The following is a 25,558-nucleotide window of genomic DNA, read 5'->3' as shown; positions in this document are numbered from 1 at the left end:
GGGGAGCGCGAGCAGCGTGCGAACCCGCCGACGCTCTTGTGCCCTGCCCAGGCTGCGCTTTGGAGACCTCAGTCCCATCTCCAGGAACCTCCCGGTGTGAGCCCCATAGTTTTCCCAGTGCAAAAAGGCTTTTTTGGGGTGAAATCCTGGCTTTTTGGTCATCAAGCACTGTTTGCAAAGCACCAGCTCCGCAGCCATCTCCCCCCCGGCACGCTCCCACCGGCACCCACCTCCCACCGGCCACCTCCTGGCGAGCTGGGTGCCTGGAAGTCGCACCCAAATCGCACCGAATTCGCACCGAATTCGCACCGGAATCGCACCGCAGGCCCTGGACGGGTCTCAGCACCGCTCCCGGCCCCTCGGAGCAGCCCCGGGGCCCCGCTGCAATTTGCGGCCGGCTTCTGCTTCCCTCTGCAGGGCTCGGGTGCGCACTGCAGCGCGCCCCCGCCGCCTTCAGCTCGCTGCTCGGCTATTAGACTTAATCAGGAAAGGGTTATATACACACACATATATATATGTATATATTTAAAATCCGCTTTTCTTTTATACGGGGCAAATTATTATCGCTTTTAATTGAAAAAAAAAAAAAAAGAAAAAAAAAAAAAAAGCTGATAATATTCTGAACCAAATTTCTGGAAGAGAATAATTAACAGCGCAATAAACCCCCAAAGGAAATGCTCATTAATCTTGTCTTTCAGAAGCAAAAATTTCAGAGGAGAGCTTATTTAAAACATCGCTAACAATTATAGGAAAGTTGACAGCTTAAAAGCTCCCCAAATCTAGCCGAAGTCTCCTCCTATCAGATCCTGTGGTAACGAGTTCGGGCTGGACGGGAGCGACCCTGCTGGGGGGGATATGGGCATGGCTGGGGTGGCCACTGCCACCTGATGTCACCCGTCCTGCACAGGACAGCAGAATAGACTTGGGAAGGATGGGACCAGTGCTGTCCCCAGCCACTTGCCCATGGAAAGGGGACTCCCAGCACCTGAGGAGCCGCAGCAGCCAGCGAGGGCGGAACCAGGAGCTCGGAGACGGCACCCACCTCATCTGAAGTCTGTGGCTGTGTTAATTGCCACGAGCCAATTAATTTCCCTCGGAGCAATGGATGTGTGTGTGCCTATGCAAAGGCAGAGCCGGCCGGGTGAGCGCGGGGCAGATTCTGATCTCTGCTCCACCGGAGCTCGCCCGCTCCCGCGGCAAACCTGGCTCCAGCACGGCTCAGGCGCGACGATGCCGATGGCGAGGGGCTGGAAGAGCTGGCGCTGCTGGTGCTGCAGGAACACGCCGAGGGATATAGGGCAGCTTGGCTGGGTTTGGGAGAGTTTGGGGGGCTTGATTTTAGCTCATCGGGTGCACCCGGGTGAGTGCCAGCACCACGTTCATCCCGTGTGGGCTTTGGTGAGAAAGGGACCAGCGCAAAGAGGAACCTTGGTGGCACTGCAGAGAGGCTGGGGCACGGCAGGAGGGGGCACAGGGTGACACTGGCACCGTGGCCATGGCCCCCCCGCCCCAGCACAGCCACTGCAGCAGACGTGCCGTGGAGCGAAGGGGACAAAAAGGATGCCAAAAGGACACAGAGATAAATGAGGCTTGGGTGAAAATAACGGTGATGTTCTCATCTGCTCTCGGGTTTCCTGTCCCTGTTTGACCAGGGCTGTGAGCAGGAGCGGAGGGGAAGGCAGCTTGGAGCAGACCCAGGCTCTGCCGGGAGGAAGGAAACGTGATATTGGCCTGGGAATGGTGTCATTGCCTTTTCTTTTTTTCTTTTCTTTTTTTTTCCCCTTTTTTTTTGGGTCACGACAGGCTGGGCGGGAAGTGCAGAGCGGGGCCCTAGCTCGGGAAAGCAGGACAGGGGATGCAGCCAACGTGCCGCGCCGATAGCCCAGCTCCTGCCTGGTGACATTGGCCTCATTCCCTGTCCCACGAGGGCTGGGGGCACCCGGGTGTCGCAGCGGGGCTCCCCAAAACCTGGTCCCCCCCCAGCACCTCCGTGAGCATGCGCCGTCACCTCTCACCATCTTCCCCCGGCTCCCCTTAAGCAGCTGCGCGTTCGTCATGGTTTACACAGGGGTGTGGATGGAGAAGGTCTTGTAAAATATTAAAAAAAAAAAAAAAAAAGGGAGAGGAAAATCCTCCCCAGCCCCTTTTGGCTTATGCAAGCTCGCTCTGTGCTGATAGCGGATCTGCCCGGGTCACGCAGACCTGGGGAGATGCAGCGATTGCGCAGCCACAGCACTCGATACCTCTCCAAGGCCCTGGCTAACGAGAGCGCTTAATCCCACGCTTAGTTCCGTGTCTGTGCCCCGAAGCACTTAGCAAAGCACTCAGCAAGAGCCCGGTCCCATCCAGGCGTGCCTCCTTCATCCAAACGAGGTGGATCCAGGCAGAAAAAACCCCGCGCCCCGGTGCTCTCCGGCAGCCCCCACACCGTGCTCGGCGGGGCACCAGCCAGCTTTGAGCCTCCTGCTCTTCCTTAATGACTCCAAGCAGTGCCTAAGGAGTTAATTTGGATTAAATCTCTTTTTTCCCTGCTCCTCTGCCCTGCCCCAGACAGGTCCTGCTGCTCCTGTGGTCCCCTCCTGGCTGCTCTTTGTCACCCGGAGCCATCGGTTTCAGCAGGCAGCTGCCCTGCCCCGCGCTGCCCCGCGCCTCTTATCTGCGTCCTGTTAAATGATCTCAAATATGTGATATGATAAAGACAAACAAACACCCGTTCAATTTAGTTCACCCTAATGCCAGACTCTACTTTTACCGAAGTAATTAAGATTAATGCAGCTGATAATTTGGGAAGCATTCTTAAATGTACCCTTCTGGCAGCATCTAACATGTAATTTTACCTTAGAAGATTTATCGGAGCACTTAGGTAACAGATAGTTCCTTAGCAAACAGGAGCATTTAGAAGGAAAATGAAAGATTAATATTTCTTAAATAAATGTCAAAATAGTCATTCTTTATTACCGCCCCACAAAGATGCTGCTGTCAGTCCCAGCCCCTCTGCTGATCCCCGGAGGAGATTAAACCCACGCAGTCCTGGCGAGCAGGGCGAGAGGAGGTGCTCAGGTGCCTCCTCCGTGGGATTCTTGAGGAAATCAGGCACTTCGGAGGGCTCTGCTCGCCCATACCAAAACAGACCCGAACCATTTATTTGCCATCAGCCTTCTTGTTGCCTTTGGGAAGGACTCAGCAGCTGCTGGCTGAGCCTTGCGATGGGACCGGTGGGCTGCAGCTGGTTTACACCCAGCACCTCCAGGCTCCCGTGGGCGCTGGGTTGGGCGTTATGGGATTTTCTTTGCTGGGTTGACTCGATCCACCCATCCCTTCTTATTCTGCCAGCATGCTGGGGTGACCTCCAGCCAGGGCTGAGCCCTTTTCCCTGCCTCCTCTCGTTCCGCCACCCTCTCCATCCGTGGGACGCCTCCGAGGTGCCCTGGGGGGCGTTTTCCAGACCTGCCAGCACCTCCAGCTCAGGCGGCGCGGATATTTGGGAGGGAGCCTGGGCACGGCGCCGAGACCCTGGCATGCAGCACCCCCACATCCCGCGGGGTGCCCGGGCAGCTGCTCGGCTCGGCGCAGGGACGTGCCCACGGCTCGTTTGGAAGGAGGCTGTGTGAGAGCAGGCCGAGGAAGGAGTAGGACTCCGCGAAATCTGGATCCAGATTGAAAGCTGGACTCTCACCAGCTTGGAAATTCAAAGCTGTTCGGATCCAGAAAATCAATTTTTGACCATCGTGAGCAAGAAGCTAACTTTATAAATAACCTTCCAGCTCCTCATCTGGCCAGAAAAAAAAAAAAAAAGAAAAAAAAATCTGCTGGAAACGGCCTCTTGCGGTGCTCCTCGCCCTGACAGAGCCAGACCAAAGCATCCGTGTGTGTGTGTGTGTGTGTACACCAGCATCACTTCCAGCCCCTCCAGGTCCTTTTCAAGCCTCGGCACGAGTGCTCAGCCCCCCCATGCTGTGAGCATCCCGTGGCTTCTCCTCACGGGACACCCCAGCCTTTCTCAGCTAAAGCACATCTGTCACCAAACCTTCTCCTTCGCTTCCCAGCGTGGTGCTGACCCCAGTCCCCAGCCCCAGCCTCCCTCCTTGGGGACAAGCAGGGATGAGGGACGCATCGTGTCCCTCCCGAGGAGATGTGGAGATGCTCCCACCTGCTGTGCCACGCAGGAGCTGGCCCCGTTGTGCTTTTCTCTTTAATTGGCAGGTTCATGTCCGAGGGATGAGCTGCTGCTGGGTTTGGCCAAGCAGCAGGCACAGCGCTTTGCTGCTGGACCAGGAGCTGTCGGGGAAATAACAACCCCTGAAAACCCCCTGAACTTCATAAAAGTGCCCTTTTCCCCCATTCCCAAGTAGGAACGCAAGCGAGGAGCCTGCAGGCTGGGATGCAAGGGGTACTGCTGGGATGCAGGGGATGGGGTGGGATGTAGGGCATGGGGTGGGATGTAGGGGATGGGGTGGGATGCAGAAGAGGACACAAACCCTTTGTTTTTCCATCCCCACTTTGGTTTTCTGGCTCTGCGGGCACCCAGCTCGGTGTGGCCGTGGCAGGGCGTTTTTGGGGAGGGAACCCCTCCTTTCCACAGCCTCCTGCCAGAGCCCAGCCCAGGCGCTCGGAGCCACGGTGCCGGCAGCCAAGCCAAACACGGATTCCTGACATAGTTCTCTCTTTCCTTTGCAGCCAAGAAATTCATATTTCATGGGAGGTGGAAGTGAGTCCCGGCAGTAGCGGAGCGGCGGAGGGGTGCCAAGGTACGGCCAGCTGACGGCGCAGGATCCGATGCTATTTTTGGGAGCCAGGAGCTCAGCTCCTCATCCCCAACGGGCTCGGGGGATGCCACGACCCCCCCGAATCCCTGCTTGTGGTGATGCCGGGGCTCAGCCCCCGAGGCTGTGACCTCCCCAGCTGCTTTTCTGGCCACGCGGCCCCACTGCAGCCCGGCCACAAGAGACAGAAAGTTTAAACAGCCCCGGCTTTGAGAAGGGGCCAGTTCACAAGAGGAAGGGATTTTTCACAGCCCCAGCCAAAGCCTCGCCGTCAGAGGCGGCTGCTTGAGCCGTGCGGATGGGATGGGATGGGATGGGATGGGATGGGATGGGATGGGATGGGATGGGATGGGATGGGTGCCCTTCATGCAGCACTAAAATGCCCCTACATGGGGCAAATGCACACACACGGGCTCTTTTTGTGCCCCCCACCCTGCCTCGTGGCTTTTCCCTGAGGATGCAGCCCGTTTGGGTTTGCAATTTCTCTTTCCACCTGCTCTCACACCCATCTCCATCAGCTGGGAGCTGTGGCTGCAGGAAGCACAGCGCCTCTGGCCCCGATACCCCCAAGGTAGCAGCCCCCAATTCTGGGCTCGCTGCTTACCCACCAGGGGGGGCGAACCCCAACCGGGCCCCCCCCGACCCTAACCAGGACCCCCTTGCGCCGAGCCCCACGCACCTCCCAGCCCTATCAGGGCTTCGCGGTGCCGGGCAGCGTCCATCGAAATGGCAAGAACAGTTCCTGCCTCGATTATCTGAGCAGACGATACAAGCGGCAGATAGGCGAGGGGGAGCGTTTATCTGGGCGATGTGCAGATGGAGAGCTGAGTCACCGCGATTAAATGACTTCCCCAAGGGCACGCAGGGGAGACGCCGAGCCGAGAGCTGAACCCGGGGCTGCCCAAAAGCCCCCGAGCGGCTCCGTCCTTCCATCCCACTGCAGGGCACGAGATTTTTTTCCTTCCCTATCCCCCTGGCCCAAGGCTGGAGCCGCAGCGGGGTTCTGCAGAGGCAGCGCTGTGGTTTCAGCCCTCTCCTCCTGCTTTGTTTCAGCAGCTTTTTGCATCTTTTTTTTTCCTTTTTGCTTTTTTTGGGGGGTTTCCACACAGCCGTTTGCTCCCTCGCCGCTGTGTCCTGGAGCGGGGGCAGGTGAGCCCCAAGGGAGCTGCTGGGGACGTGGTGGCCACCTCGGTCCTCACGCTGTGGTCCCCTCGTGGTGTCCCTGGCTGAGAGCAGAGCTGGTGGCACCCACGGCTCTTTTCTCCAGGAAAGGGGCTGCCAGGATTGGCATTTATAAGAACCACCAGGACGATGCAGGGGAGGTGGGATGGACGCTGCTCTGTGCCGTGGTGGCCACATCCCCACCACGCTTAGCCAAAGCCCACACACCAGCAGGCGGAGACCCCCCACCAGCCAGGTGTCTTTTAAGAAATATCACTTTTTATTTAGTCATTTTGGACATGCAAACTTCCTTTGCCCCCGTCTTGTCGCTTCCCAGCTCCTCTTCCAGCAGCTGAAGCAATTAAAACCCAAAGAGGAGCCTGGGCCCAGCTGAGAGACAGGCAGAGGAGCAGGCTGAGCGTAAATATAAATATAAATATAAATATAAATATAAATATAAATATAAATATAAATATAAATATAAATATAAATATAAATATAAATATAAATATAGAGGAAACAGCCAGAGGAACACAACCAGTGCTGGTCCTGGAGGCACAGTGGGACACCAGGGCCACCACCAGTGGGGACAGATTCCCCGAGCCCTGCTGCGGGGATGCTTCAGCCACCGTTTTGGGGCACAAAACCTTAATTTACGCCTTGCCCTTATCCCAGGCACCATCTATGGGGTGAGCTCGCCCCATGCCCTGCCGAGGCTCTGCCACCACCACGGCGCAGCAGCCGGCAGCCGTGGCTCTCCAGCTCCTCCTGCGTGCCACCAGCTCCTCTTTCCCCACCTTCCCCACCTCCAAACTCCTCTGCCAGCGCGGGGTTTGTTTCTCCTGGCGCTCGGCACCATCACAACTGCGATCCCCAGCCCTCGCCGTGCCCACGCTGCAGCTTTTTCGGATACACAAATGAGCCTTTCCTCGGAAAAAAATGGCTCCTTTATGCGGCTGAAAGAGCGCGACTGTGATAAGGGAGCGAGCCCTGGCCTTGGTTATGTTATCTTGGCCAGGAGCCTTTGCAAATTTAAGCAGCAGCAGCAGCAAACAGGCTTTACAGTTGCAGCTCGAAGCGCATAAGCGGCACGTTGTTTTGCCAGCCCAAGCCCCGCGTGCCGATGGGCTCTGTTGGCTTTGGCCAGCGCGACATCCCGCATCACGCCGGGCTTTGTTTCACTTCGCCGAGTGGCCAAAACGTCCCCCTGCCTGCTGCCACCTCCCTGCAGCATCCTCGCGGGCAGGGCTGGGGCACCGCGAGCTGCAGGAGCACGTCGCTCGCTTTTTCTTGGAGAAACCCTCATTTTCTGCCCCAATCTTCCCCGGGCAGGAACGCCGAGGCTGTGTAGCACCAGGCAGAGCTGGCATGCGTGGAAACGGGGCTGGGTAATTAACAGAACTGCAATCAGCAGAGCGCTAATGAGCTGCGGCTCGCCCCTATTTGCAGCCTGCTGCCCCCTCCCAAGCTCAGGGCGGTAACACGGCTTTGACCCCTGCAGCACGAGGCTTGTGGACCCTAAAAAGGTGTTTTTAGTAGGGAAAAAGAAAGAAATCCCTTCACTTCCTTAAAAAGAGAATCTTCAAAAAGGGGAGTTGCCTTTTTCCTTCTTTCCTTCCTTCATTTTTTTCCTTTTTTTCTTTTTTTTTTCTTTAATGTAACCCATGTCTGGGGCTAAAATTTAAGGGCTTTTTAAAAGCTGCTCCTGACATTTGCTTCCTGCCTAATGCCCACAGATCCTCTCTTGTAAAACCAGCTGGTAAATTCCCGACTGATTTTCTAACACCCTCAGCTACTTAGCAGCACCTAAAATCCGGAGCAGGGATAATTTGTGGCCGTGGGGAGCACGGCTGGGAAACAACCCCATCCTCCGGCAGGAGCCCAGCCCTGAGGGTCTGGGGTTGATTTTTGGGGTGCCGAGAGGGCACTCGTCATCCCTCCGGCCTTGGCTGCCAGATTTGGGACGTGGGGGCCCCCCTGGGGACACGGCTCCCAGCCCGGCCGCCAGCCCTTCCCGGTAATCCGTAGGTGGAGCTCTTCTGTCATCTTTTTTCTGCTTATGCTGCTGAGAAGTCCCCAGAAATAGCCTCCCGGGGAGGAGAAAAGTGCCTGGCTCAGCAGCTCGTAGTGAAGGTGTGATGTTCCCCCAGCACCCTCTGACGCACCAAAAGCTTCACCCCATCACAGCACGAAGGGAAGGGGTCCCAGAGTCTCCCCCCACCACAAACCCCACTCTGCCCCCCAGCACAGCTCACCCACCCCCTGATGTTTTTTTCTTCCTTTCTCCAGGTCTGGGCTGAAAGGATGCGGCAGAGCCCTGCTGCCACCCGGGACCCCACACCACCCCGTCCCCATCCCCGTGCCCGGCCCCGCAGGACCGTGCCATGACGGGCGGGCAGGAGCCGGCAGCAGGACGGGCAAGAGGGGCTGCGTAGCCCCCCTCCCCGGCTACCATGACCGGAGAGACCCAGCATGTTTACACCATCAGCGACGCTGAGGCCGGCCCCAAAGAGCAGGACAAGGACTTTGGCTTCGAAGGCTGCGGCGAGAAGGATGGCAGGGCACTCGGCGGCGGCTCGCAGCCCGGCGGGGGCGAGGGGACGTCGCCCTTCCCCGCCACCAAGGACAAGGAGCCCCACAGCCAGCGGGAAGCCGTGATCCGGCCGCAGCAGGCGGGCAAGATCGACTTCAAGTCCCTCCACAACAAGCCCAAATTCGCGGGCGAGAGCGGCTGGGGAGGCATCAAGGGCAGCCCCCAGTCCCCCCCGGGGAAGGGCAGAGCCCGCGAGCGCAGCCGCCGGGCGGGGAAGGGCGAGAGGGGCCAGCACCAGCTCTACCGGCTCAGCATCGCCAGCGCCCGCCCCAGCCCCACCATCGGCATCGCCTACCCCCAGCAAAAAGTGACCCCCCCAAAAGTGCCCGAAACCAGCCGGGCTCCCGCGGCCGGCAGCTACCGCTTCCACGTGCCCGGCGTCCCCGAGGAAGAGGAGCTGAGCTTCGGCCGCTGCTTCCCCGAGGCCACCGCCGGCCGTACCTCCGCCAACTATACCTCACCACCCGCCGGCCCCCCGCGCCCGCCCCACGGCCCCAAAGGGCAGCCCCCCGCCGGCATCCCCCTCAAGAGCCCCGGCACCAATGGGCAGCTACATTACTTAGAGTTTCAGGCCAACGGGGCGAGCTCGTGGCCCTCTCCGGAGAAGAGCTTCGCAGGTGCTAGCTACGGGGTCAAGCCCAGCTCTTTCCCCGAGGGCAGCAAGGCGGGCGGCCACGCGCTGGGCGCTTTGCCCTTCCAGTTCCCCTTCCAGCTGCTGCACGACTCGGGGAAGGAGCCGTACCGCGGCGATGCCGAGTACCTGGACGTGGCCCTCGCCGCCGGCCAGGCGGCTCACGGCGCCTTCGGCTTCCACGCGTCCCCCCGAGAGTGGCAGGAGGAGGCTCCGGGCATCGGGTCCTTCGAGGGCGCGTGCCCCCCGGGCCGGCTGTACGGCGTGCCCACCCCGCTGCTGGCCCCGCCGCCCGCCCCGCACCGCGGCCCTCTGCCGTGCTACAAGGGCAGGAGCGAGCACCCCGCCGACCCCAGCGGTGCTCTCTCGTCCTCTGGTGCTATCGACCAAAACCCAAGCACTTTCCAAGAAAACCAAGCTGTTTTTCCGTCTAGTTTACACTCGCCTAGTGTGCCAAAGCCAGTCGGTAAGGGGCAAGCCTCAGCCAAAGACAGTGTGCCCAGCCCGCGGCTGCTGCTCCCGGGCAGCCCTCTCAGAAGGAATATGCCACCAAACTCCCTCTCCCAAGTGCACTTTCAGAGCAAAGCCTATTGCAGCTCCCCCGCGGGCAGCGCGAGCGCAGGACCTGTGCCTTTCGAGACAAGCGTTCCCACTACGGCGCCCGCCCACCCCCGGCTCGTGCAAGCCTGGGAGGGCGCCGCCAAGGCGTTTTCTCCCATGGAGCAGAACTCAGCACCTTATTCAAACCCTGTTGGAAGCCAGTTCTCATTCGAGTGCCAGCCTGGCCCCGAGCAGAGGCAGCACAGGCAGAAAAACGCCAGGATGCCTTGGCAGCAAATACACCTCGCTTCTGCGGTGCCCGGCCAGAACAGGATGGAGCTGTCGAGGCAGATGAGCGGCCAGAAGCTCCCTTTCCCCCTCGGCACGCCGGAGTGGCCGGGCAGCAAAGCCCACAAAGGGCCCCCCCTAAACAGCTCCCCAGGGTATCACGGCAAAAAGCTCCTGTCGGGGGAGAGCCTCGGGGCGCAGCGTGGGGACCCCGGCTTGACGGGAGCTTTTTCCTTCGAAAATGGCAAGGACCCGGCCTCTCCTGCTTGCGACTCGAGAAGCAAAGCCCTCTTCTACAGCATGGGCCAAGCGGGGCCGCCTCCTCCTCCCTCCAGGAGCTCGTCGGGCTCAGCGTTGGTCCTGCCGCCGTCAGCCTTGGTGGCAGCTTCGCCCTGCGGGTCCCCGCTGCCGTCCCCTGTCCCCAACCCCACCTGCGGCAGCACCTGCTCCTCGCTGTCCCCCGTGTCCAGCAGCCCGCTCAACCCCAGCTTTGAAGACGGCCAGCTATCCGGGGCGCTCGCCCCCTCGCCCTTCTTCCACCACCCCTGCCATCCCAAGGAGGGCAGCAAAACCTTCCACCCCTCCGAGGTGCTGACCTCGGGCTCGCTCCACTACCACCCCCAGGACTCCATCAAGCCCTTCCACTTCCCTCCCGACGCCCTGAAGGACGACCACCTCCTGAAATGCTCCCCAGAGAGCCCCTTCCACAAAGCGGGCGCGGAGGTGGCCAAAAGCTGCCTGGATGGCTTGGACGGGGAGCCGCCGCCGCCGCCGCCCTACGCATCCCATCACCTGCTGGCCGGCTCGCTCAGCAGTGCCAGCCTGGACCAGCTGGACGTGCTGCTGACCTGCAAGCAGTGCGACCAGAACTACAGCAACCTGGCCTCCTTCCTGGAGCACCGCCAGTTCTGCGCATCCCACCCCGCGCCCCACGCCGAGGCCAAGGACCCCCCTCGGGTAACCGAGGGGCGACGAGGGCTGCCCCCCGAGCTCCCCAAGCCCCCCACCACCACCACCGGGGCCGGCCTGCCGCTGTCTCCAGACCCCCAGGCACATCTGCTGGCGCTGAACAAGGGCGAGGAGTTTCTGCTGGATGGGGAAAGCAAGAGCGACGGCAAGGAGGATGCTCTGAAGGGCGGCCTCTTCAACGGCCTCGCCGCCAGCTCCTTGCCTCTCACCGCCTCCGACCTGGACATTGACGATGCCAAGCTGGACAGCCTGATCACCGAAGCCCTCAACGGCCTGGGGTACCAGTCAGACAACCCAGAGATCGACAGCAGCTTCATAGATGTGTTTGCCGACGAGGAGCTGACGGGCATGAAGGCCGCCGGCAGCGGGGCGTCCCACAAGGCGAAGGAAGCCCTGGCCTCGGAGAGCAAACCCAGGCACGCAGCGGCGGAGGAGAAGGAGGGTTATTGTGATGAGGACAGCCACACGGAGGGGGAGAGGGCGAAGAGACGAGCAGGAAAGCAGCACGGCCACAAGGGGAGGGCGGCACGGAGGCTGGTGGCCCGCGAGGCCGAGCGGACGGAGCCGGCAGCGGAGGAGAGGACGGCCAGGCTGCGGGTGGGCAGGAAGAACAGCGTCCCACCGGTGTCCTCCAGGTCAGCCTCCGGCCAAAAACAGCCCAAAAAGCACAGCCAGGAGCCTCAGATGAAAAGCGAGGCTGGGCAGGGCGCTGCCACCAAGAGCTCCAAGCCACCTCGGTTCTCCATGAAGGAAGGGAAGAAGAGGAAGCCCCGGAGTGGGACGTGGAGCAAGGAGCTCATCCACAAGATCGTGCAGCAGAAGAACAAGCTCCACCAGCTGCACGCGAAGAGCAGCAAGCAGGCGCAGCCCCCCCTGCACCACGAGAGGCTGGAGCCCCCCAGCCAGGAGGGCCGGCTCCAGGAGTACGACTACGTCTCCGACTCGGAGGACGAAGGGGCAGCGTGCAGCAGGCTCCGCGGGAGGAGGAAGCGAGGGGCAGCGTTTATGGGGAGAGCCAAATACAGCTTCAGCAAGAAACGCCCGGGGAGAGGCGAGAGAGCCAAAGAGAAAGATCCAGCCTGGAGCTACAGCCGGAGGAGAGACCGTCAGAAAAGGGAGGCACCGGGGAACAGGAGGGTCTCCAGTCCGGAGGCTGCCAAGAAGGGGGATTGTGCCGGGAGAGCACGCAGGAGGAGCAGCCAGTCGTCCACGGGCAGCAATCCCAGTGTGAGCGTGGCCACCGAGGCTGGTCCCACCGACCTGGTGGGGGAGAAGGCAGCCGTGACGGGGAGGAGGCGCTCGGGCAGCCCGGCACGGACACCACGGGCTGCTCTGGGCCATCCCGAGGACAGGAGCCCAAAGAAGAGCCAGAAAAGCAAGGAGGACGTCTCACGGGGGACCAGGCAGGTTGGCTCAGCCAAACCTTTGCTAGCAAGCCCCAGGTCCCATCCAAGTACTGCACCTGATGCTTCTGCAGGGGACGATGCAAAGGAGGAGCCACTGCCGCCGAGCGAGGAGGGGCAGCTCCCCAGCACGGCCACCTCGGGCAGGAGCCCCATCAGGCTCCCCCATAAGAAGGAGGCAGAAGAGCCCAGAGGAGCAGCAAACCAGGCAGGAGAAGGCAGCCCGGAGGCTCAGGACTCGGCCGGGCTGGCGATGGTCGGCCAGAGGCAGCAGTTTGCCCCCTACACGGGTGACACAGTGAAGTACCACGCAGAAGAGCTGATGGCTCCATCCAGGAGCGAGCCCAGCCCCAGTAGCACCAGCGCTGCCTTCTCGGGAGCAGGCAGCAAGTATGGGAAGGCGCACGGGGTCGCTGATGTTGGGAAGGGCTTTGCCACACCGGGTGCCCCATTCGGGGGCGATGCGGTGGGGATGATGCTGGCTGCCAAGGTGCCCGATCCGTACGTGGGTGGTGACAGCGCCTTTTTCGATCCCAAAGGCCTTCCTGCTCACTACGATGCCAACCTCTTCTCAAAGCCTCCAGCCTTGGGGTCCTCGCACATGGATGAGATGTACTTGTGCCGGGAGGACATCGGCACCGGCTCCTTTGAGCAGAAGCACGCCAGCATCTCCCCCTACACCGCAGAGACCCCACAGACCAAGGTCTCCTCCCCTCTCAGCTTTGACTCCTCCTCGATTTTTGGAGAGCTTCCCGTGACCGAGTTCGATTCACCGCTGTATGAGAGCGTGTCCGCCGGCAAGGACGGCTACGTGGCAGCCTTCGCCTGCCCCAGCAGTGCCCCCAGCAAGCCGCTGCCCTTCGAGCAGCCCTACCCACCGTTCATGCCGGAGAAGGACTGGTCCCTGATGGAGGAGGTGGCTCCGATGCTGCCAGAAGACATGGCTCACTTCCACGGCCTGGCGGTGGACAAGCCACTCGCCAAAAAATTCCCCGAGGAGGGTGCCGTGCCCCCTGCCCAGCTGCCTCTGCCACTGCCGGACAGGATGACGGATTACAACGTGGCTTTTATCAATAACATGTCCGACGACGAGCTGGAGATCAAGCGGCTGGTGACGGAGCTGGAGAGCCAGCTGCAGACCAGCAAGCTGAGCGGCGAGGCGCCCACCGCCCTGCCGAAGGGTGAGCATCACCCCACTGCACCCCTGCGGGGATCTGCGGCCGAGCCCTTCCCACCCCTGCCTGCAGACCAGGGCCACCAGAAGGGGCTGTTCATGGCAGATGACCTGGGCAGCTCGAGCCTCCTGGCCACCAAGGTCTGTGCTGGGGAAAGGTTGGGGGGTGAGAAGCCGGCAGTCACGGGTGCCCGTGGTGGCTACGAGGGAGGCAGGGAGCCCTGGCACGGACCCGCGGCAGCGTTTGGCTCGTTGGATGCCGGGATGTGCACGCCACCCTCCTCGGATGGGTTTTGCCCCAAAGAGAGCGGGGAGCAGCTGCAGGGAGCTGTGGCCACCGAGGGAAGTGGCCCCAGAAGGATGGAGAATGAGCCTTCCTCCAAAAGCCCACCCAACCCATGCGCGCCGGACACAGCTGAGGTGCCCATCTACACGGACCCCCCTGCAAAAAGCCCTCCTGCTGTCCCCAACACCAGGTTGGGGGAGGCAACCGAAGCCAACAAGGACACCCTGCCACCCCTGCCATGCAAGCAGGGTGCAGAGAGCTTCCCTGTGCCAGGGAAACCAGGTGAGCACTTTGGTGATGCCTCAGAGCTGGAGAAGTTCGATGCTCATCTTCCAAACCATAACCCTGAGCTCGGCTTCCAGCCGGGTCCAGCCACAGCCATGGACCTCCCCTTTTCGCCTCACATCAAAGAGGTCCCGGATGCAGAAGAAAGACCCTTCGGCAAGTCCAAGGAACCCCAGATGGTGAAAAGCACCCTGGACTTCAAGGGGGATGGCGGAGGGTCTGCGTTGCTGGAAGAAGCGGAGGAGAGGAAGAGCCCCACAGCCTTGCCAGCACCCGGGCACGGCGACAAAGCCAGCAAGCACAAAGCTCTGCTCTTCCACATGCTGAGCCTGCCCAAGGAGAGCAGCTCCCAGAGGACGTCAGCCTCCCAGGACGCCAACCCGCTGCAGCAGCTCCAGCTCTTCGTGGCACGGACGGTGAAGAGCAACGAAGAGGAGCTGTTGATGCCCTGCTTCCCCGTGCTGCTGGCCCCCGGCCACCCCGCTGCTGCCAGCAAGGGCCAGCAGGAGCAGAAAGAGGAGGGTGGCGATGGTGAAAATCAGGCGTATCGCCCTGCCCCAGGGGAAGGGGACGTCCCCGTCGTGGGCAATGCAGAAATCGTCGCTGCCCCTGCTAAAGAGGCTGTGCCATTCCCCGGTGCCTGCAGGCAGCTGGAGCCGTTCAGTGCAGTGGGCTCCTACGGTGCAAAACTATCCACGTTTGCTGGCCCGGAGCTGCAGAATAATGTGGCGGAGCTGCAGCACTTAGCAAATGAAGACGAGGAGGCAAATGACATTAATATCCGTGCAGATGGTGCTTCCCGAGAGCAAAATGACCTCTCGCCACTCAGAAACGCAGCGGTGACCCCACCGCCAGGGCAAGGAAAGAAAGCTGATCAGCTCGTGGAAGAGCAGGAGCGTAAAGATAAAAACAAAGCGGCCTTGGCATTTAAAACACATGAGCAATCCCATTTAAGCTGTGGTTTGATGGAGAAAGAAACGCCGGGCAGTGCAACATCAGCGGGGCTGGGAACAAACGAGGCTGAACGCAGAGCGTGGTGCCGGGGAGCTGACCGGGACGAGCAGGCACCAGGCTCCGTGGGCACGGGCAGTGCCCCCGCCAGCCCCACCAGCACACTCAGCCCCTCCAACGAGCCCCACACGCATCCCCGTTTGCTGCAGGACACAAAAATAAATGCGAAGCTTCCCAGAGAAGGAAATGGTAAGAAAAAGTCCCCCAACGGCTGTCATTACGCAGGTGAATCTCTGGCCAGCCTGCCCTCGCCCATGGGTTTTCCTCACCCCCAATACTTGCAGAGTGGTGGGACCGAGGGAGGAGAATCCCCCAGCTTTGGCAGTCAGCTCTCAGAAGAGAACAAATACAGCAGGTCCCCGCTGAACGCCTCGAGCTCATTCCTTGTGACCAGATGTCCTCCTGAGGCCGATGGCAATCACACCCACCACCCCACCCCGAGCCCAACAGAGCAAGTGACATGGAACAGGACCCCTGCTTTTCCTCCCCTGCTGCATCACTGCGGGATCACGCCGACAGAGGCAGGTGGGGACGGTCACCACCAGTCCCCCGAAGGTGTTTTGGGAAGCTACGGGCAGCCTGAAAGAGAAGGGATGGCGAGAGCCTGCGCTCCTCTGCGCGCTGATGCCCTGGTGGGCTCTGCCGTGGAGGTGGATGGTGCCCAGGAGCCATGCAGGAAGGACGGCTCGCCTCCCTGCTCGCCTTTCAGCCACAAACGGGGTGGGAAAGAGGGGCCCGAAAGTGCTGGTGCCGTGCTGCCAGGATCTCATTTTAGGGAAAACCAAGCGTGCACCATCACCAACATGGTCATTAACTCCATTCCTCTGGAAACCCAGAATTACCCAACGCAACCCACCACAGATCTGGTGTTCACAGAAAGAGAGGTGAACCTAAATCGGGAGAAAAAGCTTGAGAACTGCTGTGATGATGGAAATAAGCATCTGAATGAACCGGAGGCTTTGTCCAACGGTTTTGTTGTTCAGCAGGTGCCAGCTGCTGTCTGTAGAGGGCTTAAAAGGACAGGAGATCTTGGTCCTGCTGAATCAAATGGCCCCCAGCCTTCAGAGGCAGCAGAGGTGAGAACTGGTGATCTTTCCAAACCCACAGAGATCGGAGAAAAGAGTTTAAAAGGGGAGAAACCCACGAGCCACAGGGCTGAGCACAGTGGAGAAGCTGCGAGTTGCGTGCTAAATAACGTGGGCCAAGGAGAGGGCACCACAAGTCACAGCACCCCAAGCCCTTCCCAAAACGAACTGCAGAAAGAAAAGAAGCCGAACGGGCTCCAGGTCACCTGCGACATTTGTTCAGCCTCCTTCCGCTCCAAGCCCGGCCTGACCCGGCACAAAGCTGTCAAGCACCAGGTGAAGCCAGGCAGGACTCCCAGGTCCACCTTGATTCCTGCGGACGAGACATCGAGGGCAGCCCAGAAGGTCCCCAGAAGGAGCCTGAAGGCTGTCAGAGAGAAAACCTGCGGCTCCCAGGTGCCAAATGCTGCTGAACACGCGCCCAAGAAAATGTGCACGGGCCTGGAGAAGGAGCCCAGCGCGCAGATGCAGGAGGTGGTGAGCAGGGTGCTCAGCGACCTGAGCGTGATATCCCTCGAGGTGTCCCAGGAGCTGCACCGCACGCGTGTTGCGCACAGGGAGGTGAAAGCCAAGGGGCAGCACGCAGAGACGGGGGCAGGAGAGGACCCAGGGAGGCAGGGCAGGAAAGGGGAGAAGGGCAGGAGGAGCCAGAGCAAAGATCCCGGAGGGGTAAGTGGCAATTCCGAGAAGAAGCTGAACAGGAAAGTGAGGCGGAGGAAAGCAAAGGCATTTCCCAGCAGACGTGAGCCCGATGGTCCCTGTGAGCTGGGGAAGAGTTCAGGTCCTGCCCCTGCTGCCCTCAGCCCCAGCCTGCCCGCTGTCACGGAAGGCCTGCGTGAGCCAGGCGGGTGCATTTCCACAGAGGAACAAAATTTACCCAACTCATCCCCTCCGAAAGCGAAGCACTCCCCGTGCGCAGCCGAGCTCGAGGAGGACCCGGGCGACAGGATGGTGCCTTCAGAGGAGGTCTGCAAGGAGCCAGGAACGGGCAGGGCTCCCTGTCCCGAGGGGGAGGAAGAGCCAGGTGAAGCAGAAAGCACGCAGGCTTGCAGAGCGTGGGTTGGGGGGTTCGTGAAGCAAGTGGAGGAGGGACTGGGCGAGGTAGGCGAGGAGCAGCACCGTGATGGCACGGAGGAGATGGAGGCTGAGACAGGAGGCAGTTCGGGAGGCAGCAGCGCTGGGAAATGGAGCAGTGCCCCAGGGGGTGTCACATCACCTTCCCCAGGGGTACCAAATGTGCAGACAAATGATTTGGAAACCCCCCAAAAGGCTCCCACGCATGGAGCTCTGCAGCCCCCGCCGGCGGCCAGCCCCGCTCCCGCGGAGCCGAAGCGCTGGGCGAAGGCAGAGCTGACCCCGAGCCGGGAGCACCACGGGGACAACGCGGCCACCTCTGACCTCCAGGGCTTGTTCGACGACGACCCCACGTTCTCCCAGCTGTTCCCCCGGGACGAGCAGCTCATCCGGAGGAAGTGCACGCGGGTGTACGGGAAGCGCAGCAAGAAGCCCAAGCCCGTCGCCGAGGTGAGCCTGCGGCCGGCGGGTGCCATCGACCTCTTCTCCATCCGACTGGCGTCCGACCTCAGCGACACCGGCTCCTTCTGTGTCACCAGGGAGGACCCCTGCGAGTACGAAACCATCTCCATCGACGACGCCTTGATGCTGAACATGTGTCACGGCAGCAAGGCGAGGAGCGGGGAAGCAGGTCCCGGTGGATCCGCCAGCACGGCGCTGCGCTCGGATGGCGAGAAGGCCAGCCCTGGGAGAGATGTCACTGACCTGGAGGACAACGTGCTAACGTTCTTGTGCCAGAACAGCCACATGGACAACGGCCCCAGCTTGAGCATCTGGGCCGGGCTGGAGAAGGAGGGAGAGAGCCTGGCCGCCGAGGGGATGTTTGAGGCTCCAGTGGGCCTGGAGAACGAGCACTCGCTTGGAGAAACGAGCTCCGAGCCCCCCGACCTGGCGGAGGAGCCCTACGATGGCAAGAGCAGCGAAGATTCAGGCTCTCCCGAATTCCACACCATCGACATCGAGATGCTGAATGCCAAGCTGAAAATGAGGGACGTGTGCTTCTTCGGTCCTTGCGAAGAGCTCCCCGGCAGCGGGGACGATGGCGCTTCAAGCTTCAAGCCGAAGCCGGGGCAGCACAGCAAGCACGGCAGAAGTAAGCTAGAAGATGGGAAGCTGGGCAAAAACCGCGGCGACATCCCCATCAAGGCCAAGGACAAGCAGTACAAGTGCAAAGTCTGCTTCCAGTGGTTCCTGACGCTGGGGGAGCTGGATTTCCACAAGCTCACCCACAACCCCTCCCCGCCGCCCACCTGCTACATGTGCGTCCAGCGCAAGTTCAGCTCGCGGGAGCAGCTGAGGGACCACCTGAAGGAGAAGCACGCCAAGAACAAGGCCGGGCTGTGGGCCTGCGGGATGTGCCTGAAGGAGATCTCCGACGTCTGGATGTACAACGAGCACCTCCGCGAGCACGCCACCCAGTTCGCTCGCAAGGGGCAAGCGCAGAAGTCCGTGATGGGCCTGCCGGCCTGCTTCGGTGAGGACAACGACGCCGTCACCCAATTCCTCAACACCATCATGTGTCGGAAGCCCAGCAGGTCCTCCCGGCACGCCGAGCCCAGCAGCAAGCACACGCCTTGCAGGGAGAGCAGGAGCCCCAGGGAGCTGCCTCCGGAGCAGGAGGTCAAGGCGGTGAAAGAGCCCTTGGAGAGCAGCAGCGTCAAGGTGAAGCCTCCTGCACCCAGCTCCTCCAAAGCATCTGCCAGTCCGTCTCCGGAGCACCCAGCAAAAAGCGAAGGCACCCCGAAATCTGTCCCCATGCACCCCGACTGCAAGGATCCTTCCAGGGACTGTCATCACTGCGGCAAGCAGTTTCCCAAGCCCTTCAAGCTGCAGCGGCACTTAGTGGTGCACAGCCTGCAGAAGATTTACCTGTGCCACAAGTGCCCCATGTTCTACCAGGAGACCAAAGAGCTTCGAAACCACCTCAGCCAGGAGCACGGGGTAGTGGAGGAGCAGGAGATCAAGCACACCACGCTGTACGCCTGCGAGCTCTGCGCCGACGTCATGCACGTTATCAAGAAGTCCTTCATCTGCAGCATGTGCAACTACACCTTCTCCAAGAAAGAGCAGTACGACCGGCACATGGAGAAGCACCTTGCGGGCAGCAACAGGACTTTCAAATTCAGAGGGGTCATGAGGCCCGGCGCTGCCTCCAAAGAGGGCAGGGAGAAGGTGAGGGAGGACGGCGTGCCACCGAGCAAGAAGAGGAAGGTTGCTCCCCACGGCACCTCAGCAGACCGCCTGGGCCACGCTGGTGACCTGCAGCTGGTGGAGGCTGCGAGCCCCAGCCTCCAGCCTCCTTCTGAGCCCTTTTCTGGAGCACCCAGGGACCCGGCAGCACCTCTGCCCCAACCCCCTGTGAAAACCGAAGACCTGGTGGGTGACTTCTCTGACCTCCTGGCGGAGATGGAGAAATCCCAGTTCGACACCCTGCCGCCTCCACCCTGCCTCTCCCCGTCTTTGCCGCAGGCTGCGGCCGGCGGTGCCGAGCTCGGCCACATCGCTGCCCTCTCCATCGAGGAGCTGGAGAAAGGAGCGTTTGAGGGGAAACCGCTTCCTTTCCTGGACTCGCCCGGGTTTAGCCTTGACCTGGCTGGGTTAGCGTGCAGCCAAGCCACAGACCAAAAGCTGTCTCCTCCACACCTCACCGAGAAGCGCGGCTACGCCGATGCCCATAAGAGAACAAGCGCAAGCAACAAAGATGAATACATAGTGGGGGGGTTGGAAAACCCTGATGCAGCCACCGATGCCGTGGATGGGATCCCATTTCTCCAGCTTGCCAAGAAGGTCTCGGAGCTTCCTTCCCAAGCGGCAGAGGCTCCACTGGCCAAGGAGACCCACAGGACACAATGGGGCAACCCCAGCGCCAGCGAGGCCTCTGGTTGGGAAGGCGCATCCAAAGCCACTTCTCCGGAGGCTGCCCACCAGCCCCTGCCCCTGAAGGACAAGACAGCATCACCCGCACTGAACAGGGCTGCCAAAGATTCGGCCTCCCAGAAAAAAAACACGGGGAACCAGCCTGGTGGTGAGGCTGCTCCCGAGGAGGGCCAGCAAGGCAGCGTGGCAAAGGACAAATCCGCGCCCGATGGTGGCACCAAGGAGAGCAGCGCTGGCACCAGGGACCACGGTGGCAACCCAAGCAGATCCTCCGGCCACCAGCTGCGAGGAGATTCTGCCGGCCACACCGCCAAGCTTCACCCCAAGAGGAGGAAAGAGCACAAGTCCCTGAGCCACCGGGGCAGCGCCGGCTCCCGGGAGAACATGGAGGGAGACGGGAAGAAGAAGAAAGGCCGGGCACCGGGCCCGGGCAGGAGCGAGAGCAGCAGCGAGCTGAAGCGTGCCGACTGGAGCATCGCCGAAACTCCTGCCCTGTCCCCGGGGAGGAGGGATGCTCACGGCAACAGGCTGCTCCCCAAGCCCAAGATGGGCACCCAGCTGAAGAAGATGGTCCTGGACGCTTGCAACCAGAAGAAGGGGGAGCTGCGGCACGCCAACGGGGACGTGCGGCGCAGGAAAGCCATTTTGGGGAAGAGCCTGCACCAGGTGCTGGCCAAGGGCACGGCGCCGGCCCCGCGCGGCTCCTTGCACAGCCCGCGCCCCGCGCGCGGCACCAAGCCCGCCGGCTCGGCCAGCTACCGCACGGCCGAGTCCCAGAACAACCTGCTCAGCCAACTCTTCGGGCAGAAATTAACCAGCTTTAAGATCCCTTTAAGGAGGGAGACTTCAGAGTAATTTATGGAAGTGACTTACGGTGATCCGCAGCTGCTTTCACGGGGTTTGCAAGGGGAGAAATTATCAAAGCATTAAATTCGTTTGTGTAGCATGATTTTTTCTGTCTAGCTTAAATGAACTTGCACTGCAGCCTCTGTGAAATAGTTTGCTTTGTGTCTACTAATCTACTTTAATTCACCTGATTTATCATGCAAATGCTAGAACTTTGATGTTGCTGATGATTTTCATGAACTGAAATTGTAATCGCTTTGGGCAGACTGAATCGTCAAGAGCAAATGCTTTATTGCAGAAGTGCTGAGGTTATAAGGATACTTGCAAATCTCAGACCCTTTTGAGGCTGTGTCTGTGTTATCTTTGTACAAAGTACTTGAAGAGATGAACTTCATTCCGTAGACGTCTTATTCATAAGGTGCAGTACACTGTAGAAAGCCAATTTTTTTTTTTGAAGATTTTGCACAAATAATCCCGTACAATTCATTTAATTGGGAGCTGGCCTAAGAGATGATACAATTAAAAAAAAATAATAATAATAATAAAAATTAAATTAAGCATCAAGTGTCCCATATTCTGACAGCCATCCCTAAGGATTTGTTTCTACGTCGTCAGGAGAATACCGAAGCAGCCGGCGAGCTGTCCGAGCGCGGCTGCCGCCCTTTGACCACTGTAGGTGATGTGCACGGAGGAGAGCTGCCACCGCTAGCAAACTGCACCTTGACACTTGTGACAAACTCTTGTGTTTTAGGGTTTTTCGGGGGTTTTGTTGTTTTTTTTTTTTGTTGTTGTTTTTGTTCACGTGGGGTCGTTTGTTTGTTCTTTTTTTTTTGTTTTTGCGCAACGACAAAACTGTGCCAACTCACCGCACCGCACCGGTACTGGCCGAGTGCCCTCAACGGTATAACTTCTAAACCTATCTTACTGTATTGAGTTAGTGGCTATATAGGTATCCGCTTTTTACTATGCAGTTACTGGTGCTATTCTTATTTCGTAATGTGAATACAGACTTCCTTGATTGAAAAAAAATAAATAAAAATGAAATAAAATAAATAAAAGGGAACCGTTAGGAAGTAGCCGTTACCTGGAAGAGAAAACAAAGCAGGAAAATCAAAGGTTAGGGAAAATCCTGTATGCTGGTACTCCGTAGTGTCGCGAAGGTTACGTCACGCTGGACAAGCTCGTTATACAACCGAACTTCTGAACCGGAAAGTAATCTCAGGTGCAAACGAGGACATGGAAGATAACTAAATACTATTGAAATACTCCCAAGTCAAGGAGGTGAAGTAATGCACTGATGTGATATGAACAGTCAGAGTACTTTGCGTCTGTCCTGCAATTATTTTTTTTTGTTTTGTTTTGTTTCAGATTTAAAAGGAAAAAGAAAAAAGAAAAAAAAAAAAAAGAAAAGAAAAAAAAAGAGGCTTTATTCTGTTAATATGTACCTTTACGATTCTTCGTATTGTATAAAAATATTGTAGGTAATTTACCTTGGGTGCAATGTGTTATGTCAAAAGTTTTTATTTTGATATTTTGTCAGAGAAGCAGAGAGAGAGCAGGAAACGCCGTTTTATGATGTTGTATGTGTGCTTTTAAAGTGCCTCTTTAATATTGTTAAATAAAGTATGAGATGAAAATATGGGGTGGTACTGTAAAATCATACCTGATTAATCTTTTCAAATATATTCCAATATTTTCACAGAATTTCCCTGTCTTGTGTGGCGTTTGTGGGCTCCTTCTCCCCGGCTGTGCTGGCACAGCCCGACCCCAGCCCTGTTCTTGGCCCCTTTCCTGACCCGGCCACGATGCTGCCGGTGCCGCAGGAGGACTCTTGGCACATTTTTGTGGTGTCCCATAGGAAGCAGCTGCAGGAGGGCTTGGTGTCCCCACTCACGGTGCCCATCCCCAGCATCCTCACACCCCGGTCCCCACCACGGGGACATCCACGGGATGGCCAGCAGACCCTAATAACATTTCCCTTCCTCCTATACAAGCACCCCATGGCATTTCACACCCTGGCTGTGGCACAGCCCCACGGGTGCCTTATCCAGGGGTGGCCCCAGCTTGGTCAGCCCCAATTTGTCCTCGAGCTGACCTCTGCCGCGCCGCGCTGAGGTCTGGAGGTAGGAGGCTGACACAAAGCCGGGCATATTATATTCTTTAATTACTGTTGCAATCATAACATTTAAACGCTGTCAATGAGAGATAGCTCATAACCGCGGGCTAGAATCCTTGCCACTTGGGGCTTGTAACTAAAACTGCAGGATTAATTTGATTAATTGATAGAATTATTTTCCAAACTACTCTTTTGTTTATGGAGGCTTAAAATGCTTGCCGCCTGCACCCTCCTGGTGTGTTGCAGAGTGGAGATAAAGCGGCTGAAAATAATTAGTATGGCTTAATTTAGGGAAAAAAATAACCTCAAAAGAATTTTGCAGAAAATTTAAAGCAGCACATTTTACTTTGTTTTGGCAGGAAATATTATGGAGTTGGAAATGGGACTTTTATGTTTTCTCTCTCCTATATTTCACCGGGGCTGCAGCCCTACCGGGGAGAGGAATATTTCACTCCGGTTTGCTGCTGCAGCTCTCCCACACCCCCAGCTCCGTAACGAGGGCACCTGGAGGATAAAATCCCACCGGGAGCAACAGGTTTGTGGCGGGCAGGGTGCGGGGATGCCATTTGGAAGCAGCCCCAACCTTCCTCCTGTGTGCCCTGAGCAATGCCCACCCCAGGCACCGCTCCCCCTGCGCGCTGCCACGAGCCCCAGCACCAGCCCAGCATCCTCCCTGCAGCTCCCCGAGCTGCTAAAGCTACAGCTGGAATATTTAATTCTTCCTTTTCCCTTCCAAGCTGGGAGATGGAAAAAAAATCCCCCCCAAGTCTCCATCAGCTCCTAAAGCCCCGGAGTTTGCTGAGTCTTGCATTTACCCGCGCGCATCGCCGTTGACACTTGGCAGATTGCAAGGCCCCCACCAGCGTGATGCCAGCAAGGAAGGATGAGCCCTGCTGCTCCTCGCTGCTGTGGCTTTTTTCCAGCTGCTGTTTGCTCTTAGAGCTCCCCCCCGAACCCAGCTGCCCTTTCTTCTAAGCCCTGCATCCAAGTTTCCGAGCTGTAGGTGCTTTAAGCCTCTCCGCCGTGCCGGGCGGATAACGGGATCCACCATGGTTGTCACGCTGCTAGCAGGGGCTGGAGATTTTTTTGTTGCTCTTGAGTCAAATCTGGCCGTTCCTTGCACAGCAGGCATTTAAATCCTGGCCCCCACATCTCCCTTGCCAGGGACACGTGCACCCATTGCCTCCTGCACGAGTTTAAGGGTGCAAATTGAAAATGTGGAAGCGAGCGGGATGGGGGCGTGATGCTCCCCACGTGCCAGATCTGGAGATGTGGCCCCCAGGGAAACTTTGGAGGGTTGCAGAGGGAATTTTCCTGGGTGTGAAACCAATAGGAAAAAATAATAATAAGAAAAACACCACCACCAAAAAAAAAAAAAAAAAAAAAAAAAACAGCTCCGAGAGATGATACAACCCTAAAATACCCTGAGTTGGAAGGGATCCCCAAGGATCATCGAGCGCAACCCAAACCCCAGCCATGAATTTGGGGCTTCCAGCAGGGCATGGGGTTGGGAAAGATTGTCTGCACGTTTCCCCTGGGCTTTGACGCCCCCCCAGGAGCAAGGGGCACCATTTCTTTGCGCCCTGCCACCACCTGGCAGCAGGTGACGAGTGGCAGCAGGGCCAGCTGCGCGCACCGGTAGGTGGCAGGGCCCGCCCGGCACCCAGCCCTGCGGGGGCACCCCGGATGCAATTCCTCCCTTTTAGGACAAAAATACAAAGCCTAAAATCCGACTTTTTGCAGCTGTTCCCGCAGCCCCAGGCAGAGCCCTGCTGTGCCACCCACCGGCACAGCTCCCATGGGTGCCCTGCACCTCTCGGGGTGCCCGGCGCCGCTGCCGCCCGCCCCTCGGCCCTAAAATATGGCCGAGGCAGCGCCTCAGCTTTTTCCATTTACATTCCTCCGCCGACACATCCTCTCCCCGCGTCTCTAATAATATCGCCCCAGATTAATTGGCACTAATACAAATGTACACAGCTCCATAAAAAGATGTCACCTCGCGCACAATGGGGGAAACGGCTGCCGGCGCATTATCTCTGCTCTGCAGGCATGTAATTCACTCCTCGGGAAAACACGCTATTTATTCTGTTCCCCTATAACAATCTCTCCGCAAACACAACGGGATGGGGAAGGGAGGGAGGGGGGGGAGAGGAAGAAAAACGCCACCCACGAGGAGATGTGGTGCTGTCACCGGCAGCCGGCCCCGCGCCACGGCGGGTGGCACCCACGCAGGGGCACCCGTGGGTCCCCAGGCAGGGCGATGGGGTGGGGAGATGCTCGGGGAGGGTCCCACAGCACGGATCCGGCCGTCATCCCTATGGTTTCTGAAGTGACCGCAAATTCTCAGGCCTCGGGGGGGATCTCGGAGGGCTTGGGAGGGTGCCAAGGAGCTAATTAAAAGGACACTGGCGAGGAATGCGCAAGGGTGAGGACTGCAACCTGTTCGTCCCTGGGGC

The 25,558-nt window shown here is 58.9% G+C and overlaps 1 protein-coding gene across 1 annotated transcript; it reads left to right on the top strand.

Annotated features, from left to right (window-relative positions):
* Positions 1-8,377: 8,377 nt before the first annotated feature.
* Positions 8,378-22,478, top strand: ZNF469 (zinc finger protein 469; the record flags this gene model as incomplete). Its single annotated transcript, XM_084294785.1, has 1 exon — positions 8,378-22,478. The coding sequence occupies one exon, from the start codon at positions 8,378-8,380 to the stop codon at positions 20,993-20,995; it is 12,618 nt and encodes a 4,205-aa protein (XP_084150911.1). The 3' UTR covers positions 20,996-22,478.
* Positions 22,479-25,558: the final 3,080 nt, after the last annotated feature.

The sequence above is a fragment of the Netta rufina genome (assembly GCF_964035555.1).
Source record: "Netta rufina genome assembly, chromosome: 13".
NCBI classification, from domain to species: Eukaryota; Metazoa; Chordata; class Aves; order Anseriformes; family Anatidae; genus Netta; species Netta rufina.
This window is presented reverse-complemented; position numbering and strand designations above follow the sequence as displayed.